Source organism: Lissotriton helveticus, chromosome 3_1, assembly GCF_964261635.1.
Source record: "Lissotriton helveticus chromosome 3_1, aLisHel1.1, whole genome shotgun sequence".
Lineage (NCBI taxonomy): Eukaryota > Metazoa > Chordata > Amphibia > Caudata > Salamandridae > Lissotriton > Lissotriton helveticus.
In genome coordinates, this window is record NC_136061.1 from 1,243,715,268 (window position 1) to 1,243,738,206 (window position 22,939).

The 22,939-nt window shown below is 46.3% G+C and overlaps 1 protein-coding gene across 12 annotated transcripts in view; it reads right to left on the minus strand.

Moving 5' to 3' along the window:
• PUM1 (pumilio RNA binding family member 1) overlaps nt 1-22,939 on the minus strand; it is a 993,892-nt gene that overhangs the window by 330,671 nt on the left and 640,282 nt on the right. For all 12 annotated transcript variants that reach the window (XM_078681891.1, XM_078681883.1, XM_078681895.1 and 9 more), the window contains one exon: nt 6,426-6,722. In XM_078681891.1, the coding sequence (XP_078538017.1) occupies nt 6,426-6,722 (297 nt within the window). The remainder of the gene's footprint in view (nt 1-6,425; nt 6,723-22,939) is intronic.

Consider the following 22,939-nt stretch of genomic DNA (forward strand, 5'->3'; position numbering starts at 1 on the left):
GGTGAAGAGTACTGGAAACCACTGGCTTAAATTAATTTCTGATTATACTCTGTGACTGTGCAAACTCCCCATGTGAAAAACTTATGAACCCCTTTAGGACCAGTAGGTTTTGTTTGCCAAACCTTTAGCTCAATCCTGTGGAGCTGTGGTTCTGAGCAGTCCGGTTTACACAAAGGAACAAGTGTTAGCCACTTAGTGCACCAAAACAAACGAAGAAATATATGAGAGACTCAAGAAATCAGAAAGCAATTTATAAATATAGACTATGTCTATGTATTTTTGATACCAAAACAAACAAGCATTTGTAATGCAATAGGTCTCGCATTTGCGAAAGTTTGAGCTATTGGCATTGAAAAATGACAATGCCTTTTATTTCTGCGTTGGAAAACCTGCAAGCTGTGCGTAAACAAGCACTTTGTACTTCTAGTCCACGCTTATGAGAAGCAAGGCTGGCAGTCTTGTACTGCCAGCCTTGCTTCTCGCAAGCAAGGACTATACATTCAAAGTGCGTGTTTATGCACAGCTTGCAGGTTTTAAAAACAAATAAATAAAAGGCATTGTCATTTACAATGCCAATAGCTCCAAATCTCGCAAATGCGAGACCTATTGCATTGCAAATGCTTGTATTTTTTTGCCTTGGCCTATTTTCCGACTCAACTCCTACACTTTTTCCCATAAATTCATACCGTATGCAAGTTTCATCCATCAGTTACCACCGCTAAACACAGCATGCAGAGTGGAGACGTTGCTAAGCCTGTTTCACCAACTGGCTCTCTTCACTTTGAGTGGCTGCACAAAGCCAAAGCTTCATCTGCTAAAAAGTCCTTTCTCTTCAGTTGTACTTTCTTAAATGTTACTTTTTTAAATGTTATTTATTTTTTATATATACTTTAATATAGGCAACTTATTTTTCATGCACTCATTTTAAACGTTTATGTTAAGAGTATTTAAATGAAATTGTAACATAATAACATTATATCTGCCTGCGATTTGAATGCTTTGTTAGTTGGTGATTTATTTTTATCTCCTTTACAAATAATAATAAATACTCATAGCCCAACTGAAATGAAAGACTACCTTTTGACAAACATCACTGGCAAAAGATCTGCATCAGTGAATGTTTTAAATTTATTGTATGCACAAGATGGACATGTTTGTGTGACAGCATATTTTCATGTTTTTGTTTTATTTTAATTGCATTAATGTTTGTAAAAAAAAATGAATCTGACAGCAGACTGAGAGTGACTGCATGAGTGACTGCAGAGTGAGAGTGACTGCAGAGTGAGAGTGACTGCAGAGTGAGAGCGACTGCAGAGTGAGAGCGACTCAGCAGTGTGAGCGACTCAGCAGTGTGAGCGACTCAGCAGTGTGAGCGACTCAGCAGTGTGAGCGACTCAGCAGTGTGAGCGACTCAGCAGTGTGAGCGACTCAGCAGTGTGAGCGACTCAGCAGTGTGAGCGACTCAGCAGTGTGAGCGACTCAGCAGTGTGAGCGACTCAGCAGTGTGAGCGACTCAGCAGTGTGAGCGACTCAGCAGTGTGAGCGACTCAGCAGTGTGAGCGACTCAGCAGTGTGAGCGACTCAGCAGTGTGAGCGACTCAGCAGTGTGAGCGACTCAGCAGTGTGAGCGACTCAGCAGTGTGAGCGACTCAGCAGTGTGAGCGACTCAGCAGTGTGAGCGACTCAGCAGTGTCAGTGTTCGAGAGAGCAGGGTATGCTTGTGCGCTTACACTGTGCACTGACACACAGGAGCTAAAACAAAGAACAGGTGAACACGCGTCTTGGGAGCTTCATGGAGGCAGCTGGCCCTCAGTGAGGGGAGCAGCAAGGAGGGGACGCCCCAACCATTCAAGCCCAACTGCTCACAACCTACTGTGCGATTACAACACAGGTCAAAGGGCAGAGCTAGGTCTTTTCGCATTACGTAGGGTGAGCAGTGTGTGAGCGTGCAGGGTGAGAAGCGCGTGTGAGCGTGCAGGGTGAGCAGTGTGTGATCGTGCAGGGTGAGCAGTGTGTGATCGTGCAGGGTGAGCAGTGTGTGATCGTGCAGGGTGAGCAGTGTGTGAGCGTGCAGGGTGAACATTGTGTGAGTTTGTAGGGTGAGCAGTGTGTGAGTGTGCAGGGTGAGCAGTGTGTGTGTGTATGTGTGTGCAGGGTGAGCAGTGTGTGAGTGTGCAGGGTGAGCAGTGTGTGAGTTTGTAGGGTGAGTGTGCAGGGTGAGCGTTGTGAGTGTGCGCAGGGTGAACAGTGTGTGAGAGTGCAGGGTGAACAGTGTGTGAGAGTGCAAGGTGAGCAGTGTGTGAGTGTGCAGGGTGAGCAGTGTGTGAGTGTGCAGGGTGAGCAGTGTGTGAGTGTGCAGGGTGAACATTGTGCGAGTGTGTAGGGTGAGCAGTGTGTGAGTGTGTAGGGTGAGCAGTGTGTGAGTGTGTAGGGGCAGTGTTTGAGTGTGCAGGGTATGAAAACTCGAACTAAGTCCACCACACACACACACACATAAGACCACACACACACACTCACCACCACACGCTCAACCACACACACACATACACACACACACAGAGACACAACACCAGCCGTCAGTGCACGTTTTCACAGGGCACAAACACCACCAGCCGTCAGTGCAGGCTTCCACCAGGCACACACCACCAGACGTCAGTGCACGCTTTCACCAGGCACACACACCACCAGCCGGCAGTGCACGCTTCCACCAGGCACACACACCACCAGCCATCAGTGCACACATCAATTGTTAACGCATCCACAATTAACTATTGTAGCAATCTTAGTATGGTGCACTTTACTTTTAAACATATTCATCTACATTGCTACCCCTGTATGCCTGCGTTGTGGGACTGTGAGCGGTACGCTGTTACATACTGTGTGGTCGTGTGTGGGTCTGAACCGGTTCTGGAATGGGGTTTGGACTAGCTTGTCAGAAGTGCTGCAATGGGACCTTCCTCGCACGCCCAGACTAGGTCTTTTGCATATCCTGGATCAAGTGGGGGGTAACATTTATAAGCGTCACCTCCTTCTGTTGGGTCTGACTGTGGCCAAACGGGATTTGGCAAGGGCGTGGAAGAGCGACCGCGCCCCCCCCACTCAGCGCCTGGAGGGCGGGACTAGATTTTCTTATGGGATTGGAATTGCCAGTGTTTGAGGCCAGGGGCTGCCCCCGCAAACATTACAAGATCTGGAAGCGGTGGGCGGAATACAGAGACTTGCCATTGGAGCCTCCCGTCGACCTGGAAGATGGACTGCCTACCAGCAGTGACCTCGGGGCCTAGGTGGCTCCGGGACGCCTATTGTGCTTTACACTGTATACTGCAGCTGATAGTGATCAAGTGCACCGGGTTAGGGTGGGATAAGGGGTGGGTAGTTGGGGTTTTGGGGTTGTTGGTGGGGGGCAGGAGCGTGGGTGGGGGGGATAGTTGAACGTCTAGGCTGTTCATGCATTCTATTATGTGTTTTCCACTGACAGTGTCCTCCTGGCTATGGAGTACTGTGCGTATGATTTGCCTAAACCCTTAATAAACGCAGTTGTGAAAAAAACATATTCATCTAAAGCGCAGCATGCCACCATTGCTACAATTCCAATCCAATCCAACCCACATAATTTCACTACACACCACATGCATACACTCCATAACACCTGGCTAAAAGACATTGCCATTTACAATGCCATTAGCTCTAACTCAAATAAATCCAAGACCTATTGCATTTCCAATGCTTGGTGTTTTTTTTTACTTTGGTAACTGATCATAGGGATCCCATTCCGGAGAAGCCATACTTATGATTCATACTTGATTCGAACTCGATGCCATTTACTTAAGGTGAGATGTTTAAATTACCTCATTCTCACGCAACTAGACACATTTATAGATCACTATTCGCATGGACACCTATAATTCTTTACCACACAGGCCATATTCTTATATTCTTTTGCCCTGATGAAGACCCGTGGTGATGCTAGATATGAGCACGACATAATAAGGTTAAAACTTCGACGATCATTACTGGTGCTCCGTATTGCGATCAAGCATACCTCACATCCTAGCAATAAGGACATAAGCTTAAATCTAATTTAACAAACTTCTGGACACCATCATTGAATTTTTTTGTCTTGTACTGTTGTGTAACATACGTAATTTCTTGTGGATTTAAATGTTTATATTTGTGTATCTTGTACCATTGCTGCTTGTTCACTTGTAAATATGAAACCAAAGGCCCTTTGGGCTACTGTAAGCACTCATGCTATATGAATGTTAATATACCGCCAGATTCTCTAACGGTTTCTCGTGTGAAAGACTCGTTATATACATATATTTGTAAAAAAAATATATTTTTATAGAACACTGGCCAAAGAAGTGGCAAGCCCAAATTAATTAAAGGAACTAAGTATATTGTACTCAACTGAATCTGCTTTGCTCCTCTCCACTGAGACCATTCGGAAGTACGTTGATGAGGGTCAGACGGCGGCCTACATTTTATTAGATCCGAGTGCCGCCTTTGACACTTGCTCATCACACGTTGCTTCAGTGTCTCGGGAGGGGTGGGTGGGAAGGCATTGGCAGGGATGGAATCCTTTCTGCAGGACCGCAGCTTCCAGGTAGCACAGGGACCGTATCTATCAAAGAGCATCAGCCTTAATCAGGGGGTGCCACAGGGGTCCACCCTTAGCCCGACCCTGTTTAATCTTTATGTTGCCCCAGTGGCAGACATCACTGGAAAGTACGGGGTCAAAATCGTGTCCTACGCTGATGACACACAGCTGGTGGTGTCCGTAACAGTCGGGCGAGAAGGCGGCCACTAATTTTAATTCCTGCCTGCAAGAACTAGTGGTATGGATGGCTAACAACTGCCTTAAGCTGAACGGGAGCAAGACAGAAGTGATGGTTATTGGCAAGGCACCTTCTGTGTTGACATCGGCGTGGTGGCCACAGACCCTGGGCCCTATCCCTGTTCATAGTGAACAGGTTAAGAACCTAGGGGTGTGGCTTGACCCCAAGCTCTCGGTTGAGCATCAGACAAGGCGAGTGGCAGGAACGTGTTTTGGAATCTTGCGTGGACTACGCAAGACCCTGGACCTCCTGCCTACCGTAGCCAGAAAGACCATGGTTCATGAGTAAGTAACTTCGAGGCTGGACTATGGAAATGTGCACGTAATTGTCAACACTGGAACTTATGTCAGTCTGCCACATGATGGCACTGTATCTAATTTAGGGAGGATTACACCACCAGTTGTTTACTAACTCAAAATAAATAAAAAATTAATACAACCTGCCGCCAAAGCCATTCTTATAACTTTTGGGGCCTGGAATAGTCGGAATTGTCACACTTGTAGCAGTGTGATGGTTAGTCATTGTGGTTTTAATGTCACTGGCGGCGATGATAGGGGCAATGGATGGTACAAGCTGCAGTGGCTTCCTGAGGAGGCCCCCGTCACATATTTTTACACATTAAGCAGTGCCCAAAGGACGTGGAAGCAATGACCCTAATGGCAGGAGGCGTTAATCAATCACAGGGCCAAACTGGCTGAGGAGAAAAGGGGCTTGCTGAATGTCTCCACTTGCTTTGATCCTCTGTCTAAAGGGGTGGGGGTGGGGGGAGGTATTGGGGGGGGGGGGGGAGGAATTGTCTGGGTTGGTTCGGCTGGTGGAGACCTACACCACAAGGCTCTCTGGAAAGGGGTGCTGCAACAAAAAGACCAGGTAGCCTGGAGATTTGCCTGTAAATGGAAGGGGGGGCGACAGTGCAAGGCTTGACCCAAAGCTCGAGGAGGTTATCCATCAGGGACTCCCTGAAAGAGAGCAGGGGCTCAGAAGCAGCCTTGCCGAGCTCTAGAACCTCAGTCAGAACGCTTAACCATAGTGTAGGAGGCACATTCTAGGTTTTGGCAGGGCTAGGAGAAAAAACAGAGCTGGGCAGCACTGAGTCAAATGGTCCAACACAGAACTGGTGCCCTTATAGGCCTGCACTTCAATTCCAGAGCAAAACAGCATCAGTGCACAGACGCAAGGTGTCACATTCCGGAGCACAGGGGTACTATGTTCAAAGTTTCCAGATCAAGTCCGATGCCTGGGAAATATTGTTTAAAGTGATGGATCTACAGCTAGAAATCTCCATCAGAAAGAAAAGATTCACGTTGCAGAAATAAGCAGATGCCACAAGCTGAACAAGTTACATTGAGCAAAAAAACACCAAAGCTATGGCCCTAACAAGATTCAGGCATAAATAAAAAATATATCAATTAAAACAAAGTATTGTACATCGCAAATATTGACAAGCTCATCATTTCACAATTTGATGTTCAAAATACATTTTAAAAAAATTGCATTGAAATCTTGTTGGATAGTATCACATATACAGAGCTTCTTTCTCACATAATGCAGAACAAGCATTGTTAGCTATTTCCATACGGTCTCTACCTGCTGTTCCAAATCCACCAAGTGCTGATCCTAACGTGGCTCCCAATGAACTGCTACTACCAAACCCCAGGGAGTTGTTTCCTGGCTGAGCAGAACCCTGCGAAAAAAGGGAGCTGCCTTGTGAATTGCTGCTCAAAGAGTTGGTGCCGTAAAACGAACTCGATGACAGGTTGTTGTTAGGCTGCTGTTGAGGCTGCGGTTGTGGTTGCTGATTTCCCAGCTGTCGAAAAGGTCCATTTGAAGTTCCTGTCATGCCACCCCCTCCACCATTAGCTGAAGCTGCAGCAGCTGCCACGGCTACATGTAAAGAAAAGAGGACAAAAACATTAAACAGATACATTCTAGTTGTAACTAGCCTGGCCAGTAATAGGTTTTCTCTGTACTTGTCGTCAGATAGAAAAAGTAATGGTACATATTAGCTTAAATCGACCAGCAAATATTCATGAGTAAAATGACACTCCCATACAGTTTTACAACTGTTAGGTCCTAGTGCTTTGTGGTAATTCGCTGCTTGCAACACTAGAGTTTGGGTAACATGGCATCCCGAATTCGAGCATACTGTCGCAGAATGGGGCCGATTGCTGTTTTTGAGTTGGATAATTACTGGGCTGGGTATGGATAATTTTCATAAGCTTATGGTGATTAGTGGTATTTGATGTGTGTGTGTATATAGACAGAATGCAGTCTAATTTTCTGTTTGTTTGGATGCCACTGCTGTTTTTAGCCATAGGGACATCCAACTATACAGTATAGCGGCACCATGTTGGATGCACATGGTGTTCAGTCTAATTTTTATTGTATTTCGCAACTAGATGTACTGCCTACAAATGTCTACCTCACGTAGTCTGTCCTGGGCTTCGAATGTGTGAGTGTGGGGGAGAGTTTGGGGATGGGGCAGATCTCAAACAACAAATCAATATGTTCATAAATGAAACCAAACAGAAAGCCCACAAAATCACTTAATTAGACCCAAACAGCTTAATTTCAGGAGGCCCAGAATCGAGATGCTACCATGCACAAGTCAAGGGAAGTGCCAAAAGACTGAACATACACCAAACGTCGAAATAGCAGTTGCAGTAACCATCAAAGATGGCGAATGTCGTCAGCAGTAGTAATGCAATCTTCAAAGGCAGGTATAGACACTATTGATCACTGGTGTCCGATGAGCAAATATTCAACTACAAAAGCAATTAAAGTTGGCAAACTAGAATAGCAAATTACATATTACCAATACCACCAGGGGTGCAGTGAAGTATAAATCTTACACCTAGAGAGTTTAACCAAAGATGGCCCGATAAACCAGATGGCACCATGCAAGGCAGAAACGTTGACAAATGAGTGAAATTGTGCAAAAAGGCAAATATATGTTGGAGCCCTAATACAAGCTATGCACCATTTTAAAAACACTGATAGTACGCACTGCTGTATATTTAGCTTCACATAATCAAGACAATTGGAAGAACAAAGGTGGCACCCTGAGCAAAACCTACACAGCTACTAAAGGGCAGAGATTTCACGGTGAGGTCTTTCTAGGCTGAAAGTGACCACATTCTTATTTTGGGGGGGCTAATTCTTCCAGCAATAGACAGAGTGGAGATGAAGGGCGTGATTTTGTACTCATGGGCGCAGCAGACGCCAGACGTTGAACAGGCTATTGTCTACCGTGACACTATGGGGACGGGCGTGATCATTATCACTGTACCAGTCGGTTATGTCTAGAACACTAGATTCCGATCACTTCCAATCATGGGTTATGCAAAATTAAATGAGCAGGCTCCCTTTGGGCAAACCACAGTAAACTGGTGAACATAGTTGGTGAAACAGCCTACTATAGCTGGTATGAGAACAACGGTCTCCCCCTTTCTACAACAGGTGGAGACCGTCAGTTGGGAAAAGACTCTGCTACAAGAGCGAGTGGAGGGTCGTCCTGCCACAATAAAATAAGGATAGTGGTATTATTTGAATGCATTAAGGGCCCATCAGAAGAACTGTTTCTGGAGGACTGGCGGCAGAAGGAAGAGCCCATAAGGGGCAGGCTTATCTGTTGCCCCCACTGACCCACATCAGATGGTGGCGAGGCTGTTGAACTACCAAGATGGTATCCTGCAGCTGGCACACACTGTGGCCCTTGGGATCTTGGGGGACACAAGATGCATATTTTTCTGGACTATGCCGCCCAGGTATAGAGACAGCGCTTTGGCTTCTCAGGGCCTAAACATATGTTGAAAACAGTGGGCATGCTATATGGACTGATTTACCCAACAAAACTCCACCTCACTTCAAATAACTATAAGTTCTTCTTTAACAGCCCAGAAGAAATTTGGAATTGGCTGGAGGACCAGGGCCACGATGTGTCTCGTGCCAGGAGACCTAAACAGGATACCTCCCACACCATTCAGTTGTTTGAGATCCACACCAGACTGGATAGATTGCCTGCCCTTATACCATGTGTACATAATCCATACTAATATTATAAAGAGAGAGCCCAAACCTTTGAGGCGGGTAATCTCAGTAACCACAGCACCAATCACAACACCCAATACAGCGTTGGAAAGGGCAGTTGCAGCAAAAGGACATAGGCTATGCAGATGACCACCAATTTCTTTTTTTTTTTGCAGAGTTTTATATAGCGCGAACTTGACCCGAACTGAATCAGGTAGCAGAGCGCTTTACATAGCACCAGTTACGTTACATGAGGACACACATTCATTTTTGTTAGGCACGGGGAGATAAATGATTTGCCCAGAATCACAGGATGTTTGGCGTCATTACCAAGACTCAAACCCAGATCCCCAGGTCCGAGGTCGAGCGCCTTAGCCATTAGGCATACTCCTCTATACATTTAAAAGGTAAAAGAACCGTGCCAGCAAAGTAGTCCCTTGTGGGCGTGTCTGCGTTGTGCTGTGGGCGTGGGCTGGGGGCGTGACCAACGCTGGGGGCGTGTGGTACGGCCATCACATCGTGGGCTGTGGGCGTGTGCTGGGGGCGTGACAAAATCTGGGGCGTGACAAACACTGGGGGCGTGTGTCCGCCCTTCATGCCATGTGAGTCGTACATACAAGCGCCAATTACGTTGCTGCGCAGCATCAAGGGGCACGCTGGGGGCGTGAGAAACGCTGGGGGCATGTGTCCGGCCTTCATGCCATGTGAACGCAATTGCGCCGCATCAAGGGGCACGCTGGGGGCGTGAGAAACACTGGGGGCGTGTGCTACGTTCCGTTCCGCCCTTCTGCCATGTGGGTCGTACATTAATCAGAAGATCGTCTGCTGTGGCCATGTGCTGGGGGTGTGACAAACGCTTTCACCTGGAGGCCTGGTAAGTAACGTTGCTGCAGCCTCTCCTGCGCGCTGTTACTGAACTCTTTCATTCAACGAAATTACACGCGCCTGCTACCATCAACCAGGGCTCTAGCCGGGCTCAGGCGGTGGATCAGTACACTAATTACACGCGCCTGATAACATCAACCAGGGCTGCAGCTGGGCCTCAAGCGGGGGAACACGCACCTGCTAACATCAAACAGGCCTGCATCTGGGCCTCAAGCGGGGGAACACGCAAATGAGCGTGTCTGCGGGGACAATTACTGCAGCCTCTCCTACTCGCTGTCACTCAACTCTCTCATTAAACGGATTTACCCGCGGCTGATAACTCTCTCATTCAACGACATTACACGCGCCTGCTAACATCAACCAGGGCTGTAGCCGTGCTCAGGTGGCGGATCACTACACCAATTACACGCGCCTGCTAACATCAACCAGGGCTGCAGCTGGGCCTTCTCTGTCCCTATTCTAATGAAACAAAAAATGTTGTCTACCGCGAGATTTTGAAATAAATTGCCCTTGCCAAATACACACATTACACACATTCTATTTCGCCCCCCAGGGAGTGAAGTGGCCTTTAGGACAGCACTTCCAGACGCCATCAGCACGTTGGCTGCAGGTTGCTCCAATTTTTCCATTCTTGGCGACCTGAACCTGCACTTCGACAACTTATCCAGTCCAACCGTGTCCAGCTTTGTGGCAGACCTTGAGGCGCTCCAGTTGGTCCAGCTGGCGACGCAGCCTACTCATATAGGTGGTCACACCCTAGACCCATTTTTTACCAACATAGCGGAAGCTAGCATTTCGATTCTAACACTATTGGCCTGGACCGACCATTATTTGGTACGTATCCGGTGCCCCCTGCCTGTTCCGCAACCCAAACCAATGGTGCGCTCTATTCCTAGGCGGCGTTGGAACAAGTTGAAACTTGACGATTTTTTCCATCTTCTGTCTTCCGACCCGCTAGGTTTAATTGAGTCGGCGGATCAGGGTTATGATTGCTTCTGCGATTGGGTAACTAGGGTGCTCGACTCCCTTATCCCAATAGTTTTGTGTAAAACTGGGGCAAGGAATTCCAGCCCGTGGTACGATGACTTGTTGCGGGCACTTAAAAGCACCTGTAGACGCGCTGAGCGGGATTGGCGCAAAACTTATAACAGCGATAAAAAAGTTTTGTATTTGGCCACTGTGAAACTCTACCATCGAGCAGTTTGCAGAACCCGCGCTGCCTTCTATGCCCTGCAATTTCGTACCAGCACGAACCCCTCCAAAACTATTTTTAAGGTGTTGAAAGACCTTACCGCTAAAAAGGTGACTGCGACCTACCAGAGCTCTACGGAACACTGTGAAACCTTAGCGGATTTCTTTCTGGAAAAGGTCAATGCCATTTACCGTGCCTTTCCCTTGGGCGCCCCTTTCGCTGACAGACCCCCTAAGCCTTTGGTATCGGATGTGTTACATTCTTTTCCGAGCCTAACATCAGAAAGTCTTAGTAATCTGGCTCAACAGGTGAAGTCTGGGTCTCTGGCTGATCCGTTATGCCCGGCTCTGTTTAAAGATCTAGCTGCGCACGGTATCTCGCCGGTCTGCTCACTGATTAACACGTCATTTACATCTGGCGTAGTTCCACTGAAGTGGAAACAGGCCGTGGTTAGGCCTATTCTCAAGAAGCCAAACTTGGATGGCAGCAAGCCCGAGAACTACCGTCCAATTTCACTCCTCCCGTGGCCTGCTAAAGTTGCGGAGGCGCATGTCAACTCTGTCCTCTCGGACCATCTACTTCAGGCTGATATCCTAGACATGACACAGAATGGATTTCGTGCTGGGCATAGCACGGAGACGGCTCTACTGTATATGGTGGAGCACCTACGCTCCGTGCTTGATGCGGGTCAAACGGCGGCGCTGGTGCTATTAGATCTGAGCGCCGCCTTTGACACCGTATCCCACCCTATCCTTCTGCGTCGTCTGGAGGAAGCTGGCGTTGCTGGCCTTGCTCTCCAGTGGTTCCGTTCCTTCCTTGACAACCGTTCCTTCAGTGAGGCCGTCCCGCCTTATCAGTCCAAACTCCACCCTTTGGATCTGGGGGTACCCCAGGGCTCCTCGCTGAGCCCTACGTTATTTAATCTATACGTAAGACCGCTGGCTGAGGTTGTCAGGCAGTGGGGTATGACCGTGGTGTCATATGCCGATGACACCCAGCTAGCGGTCACGATCAGCGGGGATGCCGACGTGGATGCCCCCAGATTCCAACAAGGACTTCGGGCGGTCGCGGGCTGGATGACGTCCAACTGTCTCCAGCTGAACGCTAGTAAGACCGAGGTCATGATCTTTGGCAAACAAACGGAACTCTGGGGAGATAGATGGTGGCCATCGGACTTAGGCCTTACACCTACCCCAGTCTCTGAGCTCAAAAACCTTGGGGTCTGGTTGGATCCATCCCACGCCTTCGTCTGCCACACCAAACGCACGGCGGCCTGCTGTTTTGGCATCCTGCGTGGACTCCGTCCCGTGCTGAAGTTCTTTGATGCCACCACCAGGCAACTCGTGATTCAAGCTACAATTATCTCCAGGCTGGATTACGCTAGCTCCCTCTTGGTGGGCTTGAATCAAGCGGAAATTGGGCGCCTTCAGCGTATTCAGAATGCCGCAGCGAGAGCGGTGGTGGGATTGCCCAGATTCTGTTCCACTACTAACACCCTGCGTTCGCTGCATTGGCTTCCGGTGGCACAGCAGATCCGGTTTAAGGTCCTCTGTGTTGCCTATAAAATCCTTAAGGGATCTCCGGCTACGATCCTTTCCAAGCTCCTGGCTCGCTATGTTCCTGCTCGGTCCCTAAGATCTTCGGACCTAGAATTGGCTGTTGTTCCCCGCTTTAAACGCAGCAGGGCTGGCGGACGTTCTTTCCAAGTCCGCGCTGCAGTACTTTGGAATTCCCTGCCCCCGGCGATTCGCGCCCTCAGGGACTTGCTCTCTTTTCGCCGAGCTGTTAAAACTCTTTTGTTCACTTAGTACTCTGGTTTTTTGGTTCTGTGCTTTTTAGTTGTGTTATGCTGCTGCGTTGTCGGGCGCCAGGACGCTGCTTCGCTGGAGCATCTGTGCGCTTAATAAATACACATAACATAACAACATAACATTTCATACCCGGACAACGTCGGGACGGGCTGCTAGTACTGAATATTTTGGCAGCACCACCTCAGACCACAAGCCTATTCTATTAATGCTATCACTGGACAGACAAATAACGGTGGTGCCAACTTGGTGTCTGCAACCTTGTACAGCTGGTGAGACCTAACAGCACCCAGAGGCCTAAAGGGGCTACATGGGCAAATAATTGCGGAGTGGTCACGGCACAAGCTGGAAATAAATAATGTGTTCAGGAAAGTGCCCCTTTTTAGGTCTCGCCTAGGCAGCGAGCATGCGCTGCTCTAGGAGATGACCTTTTGGAATTGGTCTGTCCTTTTCAAGCACTCGTGCTTGTGCTGGCATCCACCTTGCGGGAGCGAGCAGAGGCCATCTGTTTGTAATTAGGGACATGCGCACGCTTGTTTACATTAGCCTGCTCGAGGTCGCCTTGCCGGCTCGTTTAGCTCTCCCTCCTTTTGTTTCCAAATGTTAGCATGTATGGTGACTATGCTCTCAAAAGCTGAGAGCATCCTTTCCATTGTGCAGTACAGGATAATTTAAGTGGAATGTACACTCTATATGGCGGAATAATGACTCAGGACATCACTTTGCTTTAAAGTGCGCTTTAATTTTCATTATGTGCCAGTAGGCGAAAAGTGACTTGTGCACCATAACTGAACAGTGTCTTGTATAACATTACTGCACAATGCAACATATGAGCAACTACTGAACTAGGCAGTGCATGTACCATGGCGGCTTTGGCATTCTAAGTGAACACAAAATTATCCGATCCGTAGCTTCTCTTCTGGTTGCACACAGCGAGCAGCCAGAAGCCACTATGCGCGTCCGGGGGTCTATGCCCCACAACCGATAGCCCAGCGCACGGTCCCCATTCAGACTCGAAGCAGCACATCAGAGTGACAGATAGACAACAGAGCTCAGAACCCTGCAAGATGACGCACATACGGATACACAGACATTCATCAGTTTTTCACAAGAAAGCAGACATCTTTAAATGAGTGCATTTAAGGGATTTATTATCAGCCGTATTTAGTTTTATGAAATTTCAAACAGTATTTTGAGTATATTTGATTTTTTCAGTCTAAAACCTATTGCAGTATCATTGTAAAAGTACAGAACCATACTACTGATTGGTAGCATTTTTGTAAAGTATTCAACAAAGATACACGTGTTAAAAACTATGTTTTTTACTGACATTTTGTTTATTGAACTGTATTATGTGCTTTGACATTTTGTGTTGGTGTGACGAACATGACTCCTGTTCTAAGATGGCGGCTGGTTGGAGGGTGCAGTCTGGTTTAATGATTTCAGGCACCGCACTCACCTCAGGTGGGCAGCTCTGAATGTGCTGGACAGGGATTTTGGGTGAGTTGCATGAGTGACGGTGCTGCTCATGAGCTAGGAGTATCGTTATTTGCACTGCCTGACTATGCCATAGTAAGAGATTTTTGCTAGGAACGTCCAACGTCCATACGCCCCATAGGCTTGTATTTGAGGTGCTATTGCCGGTGAGATCATTGATGTATGCATCCCATTCCCAAAGCAACTGCATACGACAAATTACATGCGGGATACTAAAGCTTCATGGTTTTGTTTTTTAGCAATGCGAGCAAAAACTTTTAGAAAAGCCAATATCTTGAGTTTAGACAGAATTAGTCATTGTGGTTACCATGCATAACATGGAAACATTTTCCTCCAGGATGTGAACCTAGGCAACAGATCATGTTCTAACTTAATACACCTTCCCTAGTGTTCAAAGTCCCTGCTGATCAGCCAGTGTATGAGGCCATGTAGCATGTTTAGAGTGTTTGTATTGAGTATCATTTGAAGATATGGGCTAGCAGCAAGGATGCAGCTCCTGTTGGGACTCATCTATCTACTTACTTGTAACGAAGATCTAATAAACCTTCTTATAATCTACACTACCGCCACTGGACTTCCTTTACAACACAACATACAGCCAAACACACACCCTACAAAGTGTAGGGAGCTACCCATGTATGCAACTGCTTCAGAGCTACCCAAAGTGGTAGTAAGCGCTGTATAAATGTTGCAATAAAACTCTTCTGGGGGACCAAAACATTAATTGGATGATAACACCTGCACACAAGTACTAAATCTTAAACACAATCTAATAGCAATTCAGCTAGCACAGTTACGCTCCTTACACACAATAAAGGTCCTTTATTGGACCTTATTTTTACCAACTTGACCAATTTGGTGGTAAAGGAGCCCAAACCTGTACTTTGGTCTGATCATCTACTGGTTGAGTTTTCTCTCACAAGAATAGGATTATCCATACCTAGTGCCCCACTGTTGGAAAGTGGGTTATTGGTAGGGACAAATGTAGGTCTGCCACTGGCATTAAGGCCACTAACACATGGTAGGACCCAACATAGGTCTTAGAAAATTATTCCTATGCTCAACCCTTAGTAACGTGGCTGCGAGCAGACAGGCTTAACCTTAAAGACAGGTATGTAAAGCATTTAAAAACACAATTTCAGTAAATAAATAAGACAACACAAAATAAATATTTGTATCTTTTAAATAACACCAAAACAAACAACATCCACTGTAGGGAACCAGAGATATACATTTTTAAAGAATAGTCACTTTCTAGTGCTTAGAAACCAACAGTGCCTCTTTTAGTCATTTTGTTTTCTCTGACAGGGTCACCTTTAAACATGGTTCTGGAGAATCTCACCAAATGTGTTGTGCCTTCTCCAGCAGGCAGGTCCAGTTAGAACTCCTTCCTGATGTTCTGCTTGCGGGTACCAAAGTATTCAACACACAATCCAAGGTTCTGGAATCTACAAGAGGGTCCTTGAAAGTGTGAAACTTCAATTCCAGAATCCACTTGAACACAACCCTTACAAATCTACTGATGGGTCTCCAAGGTGTAGATTTAGTTGGTGATGTTCCAGTTGAGCTTCTTTTAACCTGTAGCTTTCAGGGAGTCTACTCTTTAGTTCTTTTCCAGCAAGATAATCCACAGGACTGTAGTTTCAGCTGGTGCAGTCTACATAGGTTATGCCTTAGAATTCCTTGCACAGCAAAATCTTTTCAGCAGGGCACTTCCTTCATTCTGTTTCAAGGAGCAGATCTGGAGGGCTCTGCCCCTCTCAGATATTTATTCAAAATTCTCTGGGTCAAGCACCAGGTCACTTCTGACCAATGAGAGCAGGGCAACTCCTCATAGTTATGATCACATCCTGTAGAGTGTGGCACTATTTTGTCCCAGGGTGCATCATTCTTGCAAATCCATAATGGCTGATTATCCAGCAAGGAGGTAAGAGCTGGCTAAACACACCCCCTGGGATGGCTTATCTCCATGGACTCTCCCTCTACCATCTGCACATACCTTCCTTAAGCCTAGCCCTGACTCTGGGTCAAGTGTCAAGAGTGAAACTGAAACCCAGGCCTCCCCTCTGCCTTTGAAGAGCATAGTTTACGACTCCACCTCCTGGCCTGGCATTCCTATAGACCAGCACACTGCCCTCCCAGCAGCCTGGCTAATCCACTTAACTCTGACCAATCAGGGCAGACCACTGGAAGGATGAATTTGGACATACAAACAAGAAAGTCTTTAGAACTTCTTGTATGTACACTTTAGGAGAAATTCAACAATATAATATTGTTGGATTTACAACTACCATTCTGGGAAGTCTTTGAATGGTCCGGCTAGTCCGCTCCTATCAATATTTATTAATCAATAACTTCCTACCATGTTAACCTATGGGCCATGGGGTTTGCAACTGGAAAATTACTTGGGCCAGTTTTCTAGCACCAGGGCTTATAAAAACATATTTTATAAGTATTTCCATAATTTCTACAGGACCCCCACCCCCTGTGCAACTAAGGGACACTTTAGGGGTTCTGAATCTGCAGACATATTGCAGATCCTCCTTACCCAGTTCTTCTAGCATCAAAGTCGAATTTGAGCAGCTCTTTAATACAATGTGGGGAGTGAAATGTAAAATTTCACTTTACCCAGGCATATATAAAAACTCATTTTATAAGGTTGTACCTTATAGATAACTGGCCCCCCATCCCCAAAGTCGAGTTTGGACACGATTTAAGGTTTAAAAGCAGTTCTGGCAACCAGTGCCGCTTTTAAACTAACCTCAGGCTTCAGCACTGCACACATGCTGGTGCAGAAAAACTGCTGGCCTCTAAACTGCCATGCCCCAGGGTACTAGGGACTTCTAGGTTGTTTCAATCCCCTGCCCTATTATACACACTAGGGGCTTATGGGGTAGGTGATGCCAATTACAGGGGTACCCGACCATACCATAGTGTACCCTAATGTATGTTGGGTGTCTTAACTGTATTCTAATGTGTTCCTTTTAGCTTGGCACTGGCCCTAGGCCTGGTTAAACATAGCCCAGGGTCAGTCAGTCAGTTACCACCAGTTTCAGTCAGCAGAAAGTTGGGGGTGCTCAGGGCACAGGATGACTTTGCAACATCCATGCACCAAACTGACCAGACAGTGGTCTAAACTTGACATTACACGCTGGTCAGAGGCATTGTAGATCTCAGGTCAGAGTCTGGACGGAGATATTAATACCGTCTATTGGGTTTAAGGAATGGATTGAGTAATTTTTAGCGGCACAGATACTAAGAAAATGTCATAAGTTCTGCCGAACCAGTACCATTGTTTCATGGTTTACACCAGAGATTAGGGAGCTAAAGAAGAAATCCAAGAGAGGAAAGAAAATAGAGGGCACAATATAAACAAGCATTTGCAATGCAATAGGTCTTGCATTTGCAAGAATTTAAGCCATTAGCATAGTAAATGACTATCTATGCCTTTTATTGATGTTTCAAAATCCAAAATATAAATTAAAGACGTGGTCATTTACAATGCCAAGAGCTCAAACTCGCGTAAATGCAAGACCTAATGCATTGCTAATGCTTGTTAACATTGTCACTGTAGGAAGCTGGCTTTGTATATACTGTACCAAGCTAACGTATAGTGTGCACAGAGTCCAGACCGTACTCTTTTGAGGGAGCAGTAAGGCTTTATCAGAGGGTAGTGTTAAGCATTTATTGTATACACACAGGAAAGAAATGTCACACACTCAAAGACTGAACTCTGACCAATTGTTTGCATAAAAAAATATTTTAGTTGTATTTTATTTTTAGAACCAAGCTGGACTTTGTACAGGTAAGTAAAATTGTACTTTTCAAAACAGGTTGTTCAGAATAATCAAGCTTGATAAAATTGACTGTTGCAGGTTTGTAAAACATTAAAAACCAGCTGATACTTGTAATTACTTTGTGATTACTTTTTCTACTCCGTGTAGTATGCCTAGATATCACACCCTGACATTTCCTAGACAAGGTAAGTACAGTATTTAGACATTAAAACACAGTTGCTTAGGTTATCATAAAAACACACCTCAACACTTAGAAGAAAAACAATCAATACAATCCTATGGACAAAACTGAGGTTATAGTTTCTGGGGATCCTCCAGATAGAGGCAGCAGGCATTGTCAGGAGACTTGAGGTAGGTCAGGGATCAGCAGACCCTAGATCAGGTTCGCTGGGGGGACCTCTTCGGGGTGTTGGGCCACTAACACAGGCCGTGGGCATCGGGTGCAGAGTCGTGCAAACTGGCACATTCGGCAGGAGTGTGGTTCTTGAGCAAGTCCGGTGCCGACAGTAGACAGATCTTGGTAGGGAAGGCAGGGCAAATCCTCCCGGTTCTGGGGGCTGCAGGCTGCTAGAAACGCCGGAATTCCACACGAGAAGGTCCAGGTCGGGACAGGCAGGTAGGGCTGTTGCCAAGGCAGTTGGTTTCCTCCTCTTTCAGCACAGATTTTAGGTCCTTTTTCTTCTTGCTTGTCTGAGGCAAGATTCAAGGTCGTCCCTAAACACTAAATTTAGGGACGTTTCAGGTAGGTACAGGTCTGAACGAATGGGTCCCTTCCTTGGGGTGCGTACAACCCCCTATTATGCCACCATCTAGGGGGAGGGAGCCATAAGCCCCTATCTGGTTGGCTGGGTCACCCCATCTTTACGGTGGCATGGACTGAGCTGGGCTTCGCCTTCCCAACCTGAAGGGAGGGGTTGGGGGGCACATCTATCCTCCTATCTTGGTTTTCCTGCTGATTCTCCCGCCCAAAGTGGGGATTAGAACGTGTGGGGGCAAGTTTGCTGGGAGCAGCACATGGCTGGGTCAGCTCATGAAGGAGGCACGCCTTTGAAGTTTCCCCTTCGTGGACCCTGCCCATCCTGGGGGAGGAGGCTAGGTACCTCTGCCCAGGAAGTGCTTTGTTTCAGGACCCTGAGAGTGGCGAGCAGCCACTCAGCCAGGACACTAGACTTAGGTAGTTTTTCAGGGGGCATCTCCAAGGTGCCCTCTAAGTGCATTTTATATTAAATCCAACACTGGCATCATTCTGGGTTCAATTGGGAGAAACGTTTGATACCAAACGTCTCAGTCTTCAATAAAGCCATCATGGAGCTGTGGAGTTTGAGCTGCCAAACTCCCAGCCCATGGTCTAAAATGGCTTCACTGCACTTACAATGCCTGTGAATGGTACAGGTACTGTAGGGGCTCATGCCACTGTGTCCTCACCTGTGGAATAGTGAACCCTGCCTTAGGGCTATAAGGCCTGCTAGAGGGTGACTGACCTATGCCACAAGCAGTGTTTTGGTGGGCATGGCACAGGGATGTGTGCCACGTCAACTTGTAGTTTTAGGGTCTCCCCCGGCACACAGACTGTCCTGGCAGTATGCATGTGTCAGGGGAGGATTCTGAGGGTGAAAAAATATATGCTTCAGCCCTCAGATTTTCTCTGGCTGCAAGGCCCTTGGTGTCCCTGGCACCTTTCACTTGGGAGTTGTATGTAGGCCAGAAGAGTGGCAATGTGGGAGCAAAGGTACAGTTTTGGGGAAAAACACATGCCCGGGGTACCCGATTAGCAAGAACCCATCAAAAAGCATCAAACTTGAGGCTAAAAGTAGGTGCAACTATGCAAAAGGGGGGCCTTTCCTACAGTCACCCCCACTTTTTGCCTGATATCTGATGCAATTTTGACTGAAGTGCACTGGGTTCTTGCTATCCAGGTGCCAGATCGTTTTCCCTAAAACTGTACAATTGTTCCCCCAATTGGAAATACCTTTAGCACTCCCTGTAAGTTCCTAGTAAAGTGTACGCCTTGCACCTAAGAAAAGGAGGCTAAAGAGGGTCTCCTAGGAGATGCAGCTTGTATTGTGCTACCCTAAGGGACCCTTCAGAACGGCTAACTGTCATTGCAGGCTGAGTTCCATGCTGCAGAGAAAAGTGAAGGTATGACATGGCTATGCCTGCAGACACTACATCCAGTATAGTTAAGTCACCCCTACAGCAGGCCTTACACAAGGCAGGGTGACCTATACTGCATGTGAGAACATATCTGCATGAGTAGATATGCCCCTGTGATGTCTAAGGTGATTCTTCGATATTACAAGGGAACAGGGATGCCATTTTAAGTACATGTGCTGGACACTGGTAATTAAGAGTTTCACAGCTACACAATGGCTTCACTGAAACTAGAGATGCTTGGTATCGAACATCTCAAATTAATAAACCCAAACTGATTCCAGTGATGGATTTTTTTAATACATGCACTCATAGGGCACCTTAGAGGTGCCCCCTGAAAATCATACCGGCTACTAGTGCATTGCCTGAATGGTGTAGACCAGCCCGTCACCAAAGACAGGTTTCTGACCCCCTGCAGGCAATACCTGCTCCGGCTTGAGGTGTTGTCACCTCCTGTAGGAAGCTGGCTCTGTATATACTATACCAATGTGAGGTATAGTGTGCACAGAGTCCAGTGGATCCCCAAAGGTAGGCAGAGGTAAAGTTAGATAGCACCTCGCTCTCTATTTGTGGTAGTGTGGGCGAGCAGTAATGCAGTATCAGAGGACAGTGTTAAGCATTTGTTGTACCCAATCAGTAAATTATTTCACACACTCAAAGACTGAACTTCAGACCAATTGGTTTTGTATAAAAATATTCTTTTAGTGATTTTATTTTCTAGAACCAAGCAAGCCTGGCACAGGTAAGTTGATAAATACTTTGCAGGAAGTATACAGTTTTAAATGCAATTAATTATATATGTACTTTGAAATGGTTACAGTTTGAATTAATGGTAATGCACTACTGTGAAATGCTGTACATATACTTTGTATCGACTTTGCAATGAAAATTACAGGTAAGTTACTTTTACGTTACTCTTGAGATTACTTTTTCTACTCAGTGTGATATGCCTAGATATCACACTGGGACATTTCCTAGAGAAAAGTTAAGTAAAGGAAAATGCTACTTACCAGTATGCATCTGTTCTTGTCATGTAGAGCTGCAGAGTTATACACTTTGCATAGATCGCCATCTGGTGTTGGGCTCGGATGATTGCATGTTGTTTTTGTCTTCGGAGAAGTCTTGCAGTCACGAGACCGGTGACTCCTCCTTTGGTGTACAGTGCGCATGGGCTTCGGCTCCATCGTTAGATTGTTTTGCCAGTAGGGTTAGATGGAGTAGTGAGAAATAGACAACTGTCCATGCGTGATGTATCTAATTAAGATAATACTGGATCAGCTAGAGGTATCCGTGGAGGAGGATGGGCGTGTACAACTCTGCAGGTCTACATGCCAAGAACAGATGCATTCTGGTAAGTAGCATTTTCCGTTCAAGGCATATGAGCTGCAGATTGTACACATTGCATAGACTATATAGCAGTATCCTCCTCAGCAGTGGCTACCTGTATCTGTTGCAGTAGTTTGAAAAAGTGTTTTTAAAACAGCCTGGCCCACACTAGCTTGTTGTTTTGCTTGCACATCTACACAATAGTGTTTTGTGAAGGTGTGTGGCATGGTCCAAGTTGCTGCTTTGCATATGTCATCTAGAGGAATGTTTCCTAAGAATGCCATAGATGTCCCTAGTTTGCGTGTGGAATGAGCCCTAGGGGGAATGTTTAACCCCTTCGATGCTCATGACGGAACGGTTCAGTCATGAGCGTCGGTTGAGCTGTGCTCATGACGGAACCGTTCCGTCATGAGCCCATAGGCTCATTAGAACGTTAAGCACAGCGCAGGAATCTGCGCCGCGCTGAAGGTGTTAATGTGCGTTTAGCTTTAAGGTAGCATATTTGTATACATATTACAATTCGCCTTGCAATTCCTGTTTTGGATCTAGGATTGCCTTTATGAGGTGGGGAGAAAGCTACAAAAAGTTGTTTAGTTTTTCTAAATGGTTTCGTTCTTTCTATGTAATAGAGCAATGCTCTTTTGACATCAAGAGTGTGTAACGCTCTTTCTGCCACTGAGTCTGGTTGAGGAAAGAATACTGGTAGTTCAACTGACTGGTTTAGATGGAAGGCAGAAACTAATTAGGGTAGAAAAGTAGGATTTGTTCTAAGAACCATTTTGTTGTGATGAATTTGTAAGAATGGTTCTTGTATGGTTAATGCTTGGAGTTCACTCACTCTCCTGAGAGATGTGATGGAGACTACAATCGCCACTTTCCAAGTAAGGTATAGTAATTCACATTTGTGTAGAGGTTCAAATGGTGGTCCCATTAATCTGGTAAGGACTATATTGAGATTCCACACTGGGGAGAGTGGAGCTCTTGGTGGAATTATTCTCTTAAGCCCTTTCATAATAGCTTTTATTGGTGGAACTTTAAAAAGCGACGGATGCTGTCTGTTTTGTAAGTAAGCTGCTATGGCGGCTAAATGTAATCTTATTGAAGTATACGCTAGATGACAATGTTGAAGATGCAAAAGGTAACAAATTATGTTTTGAATGGAAGCATCTAGTGGGTCAATTTTATTATTTGAACAATAAATGATGAGCCTTTTCCACTTTGCAGCGTAGCACGTTCTTGTTGTAGGGCGTCTAGCTTCTGTGATAACATTCATACATTCTTGTGGAAGATTGAGGTATCCAAACTCTAGGATTTCAGGAGCCAGATCTCTAGGTTGAGCTGATTGGGATCTGGATGTCTTATCTCTCCATGGTTCTGTGTGAGAAACTTGGGAGAGGTGTAGCTTTTGATATGGCA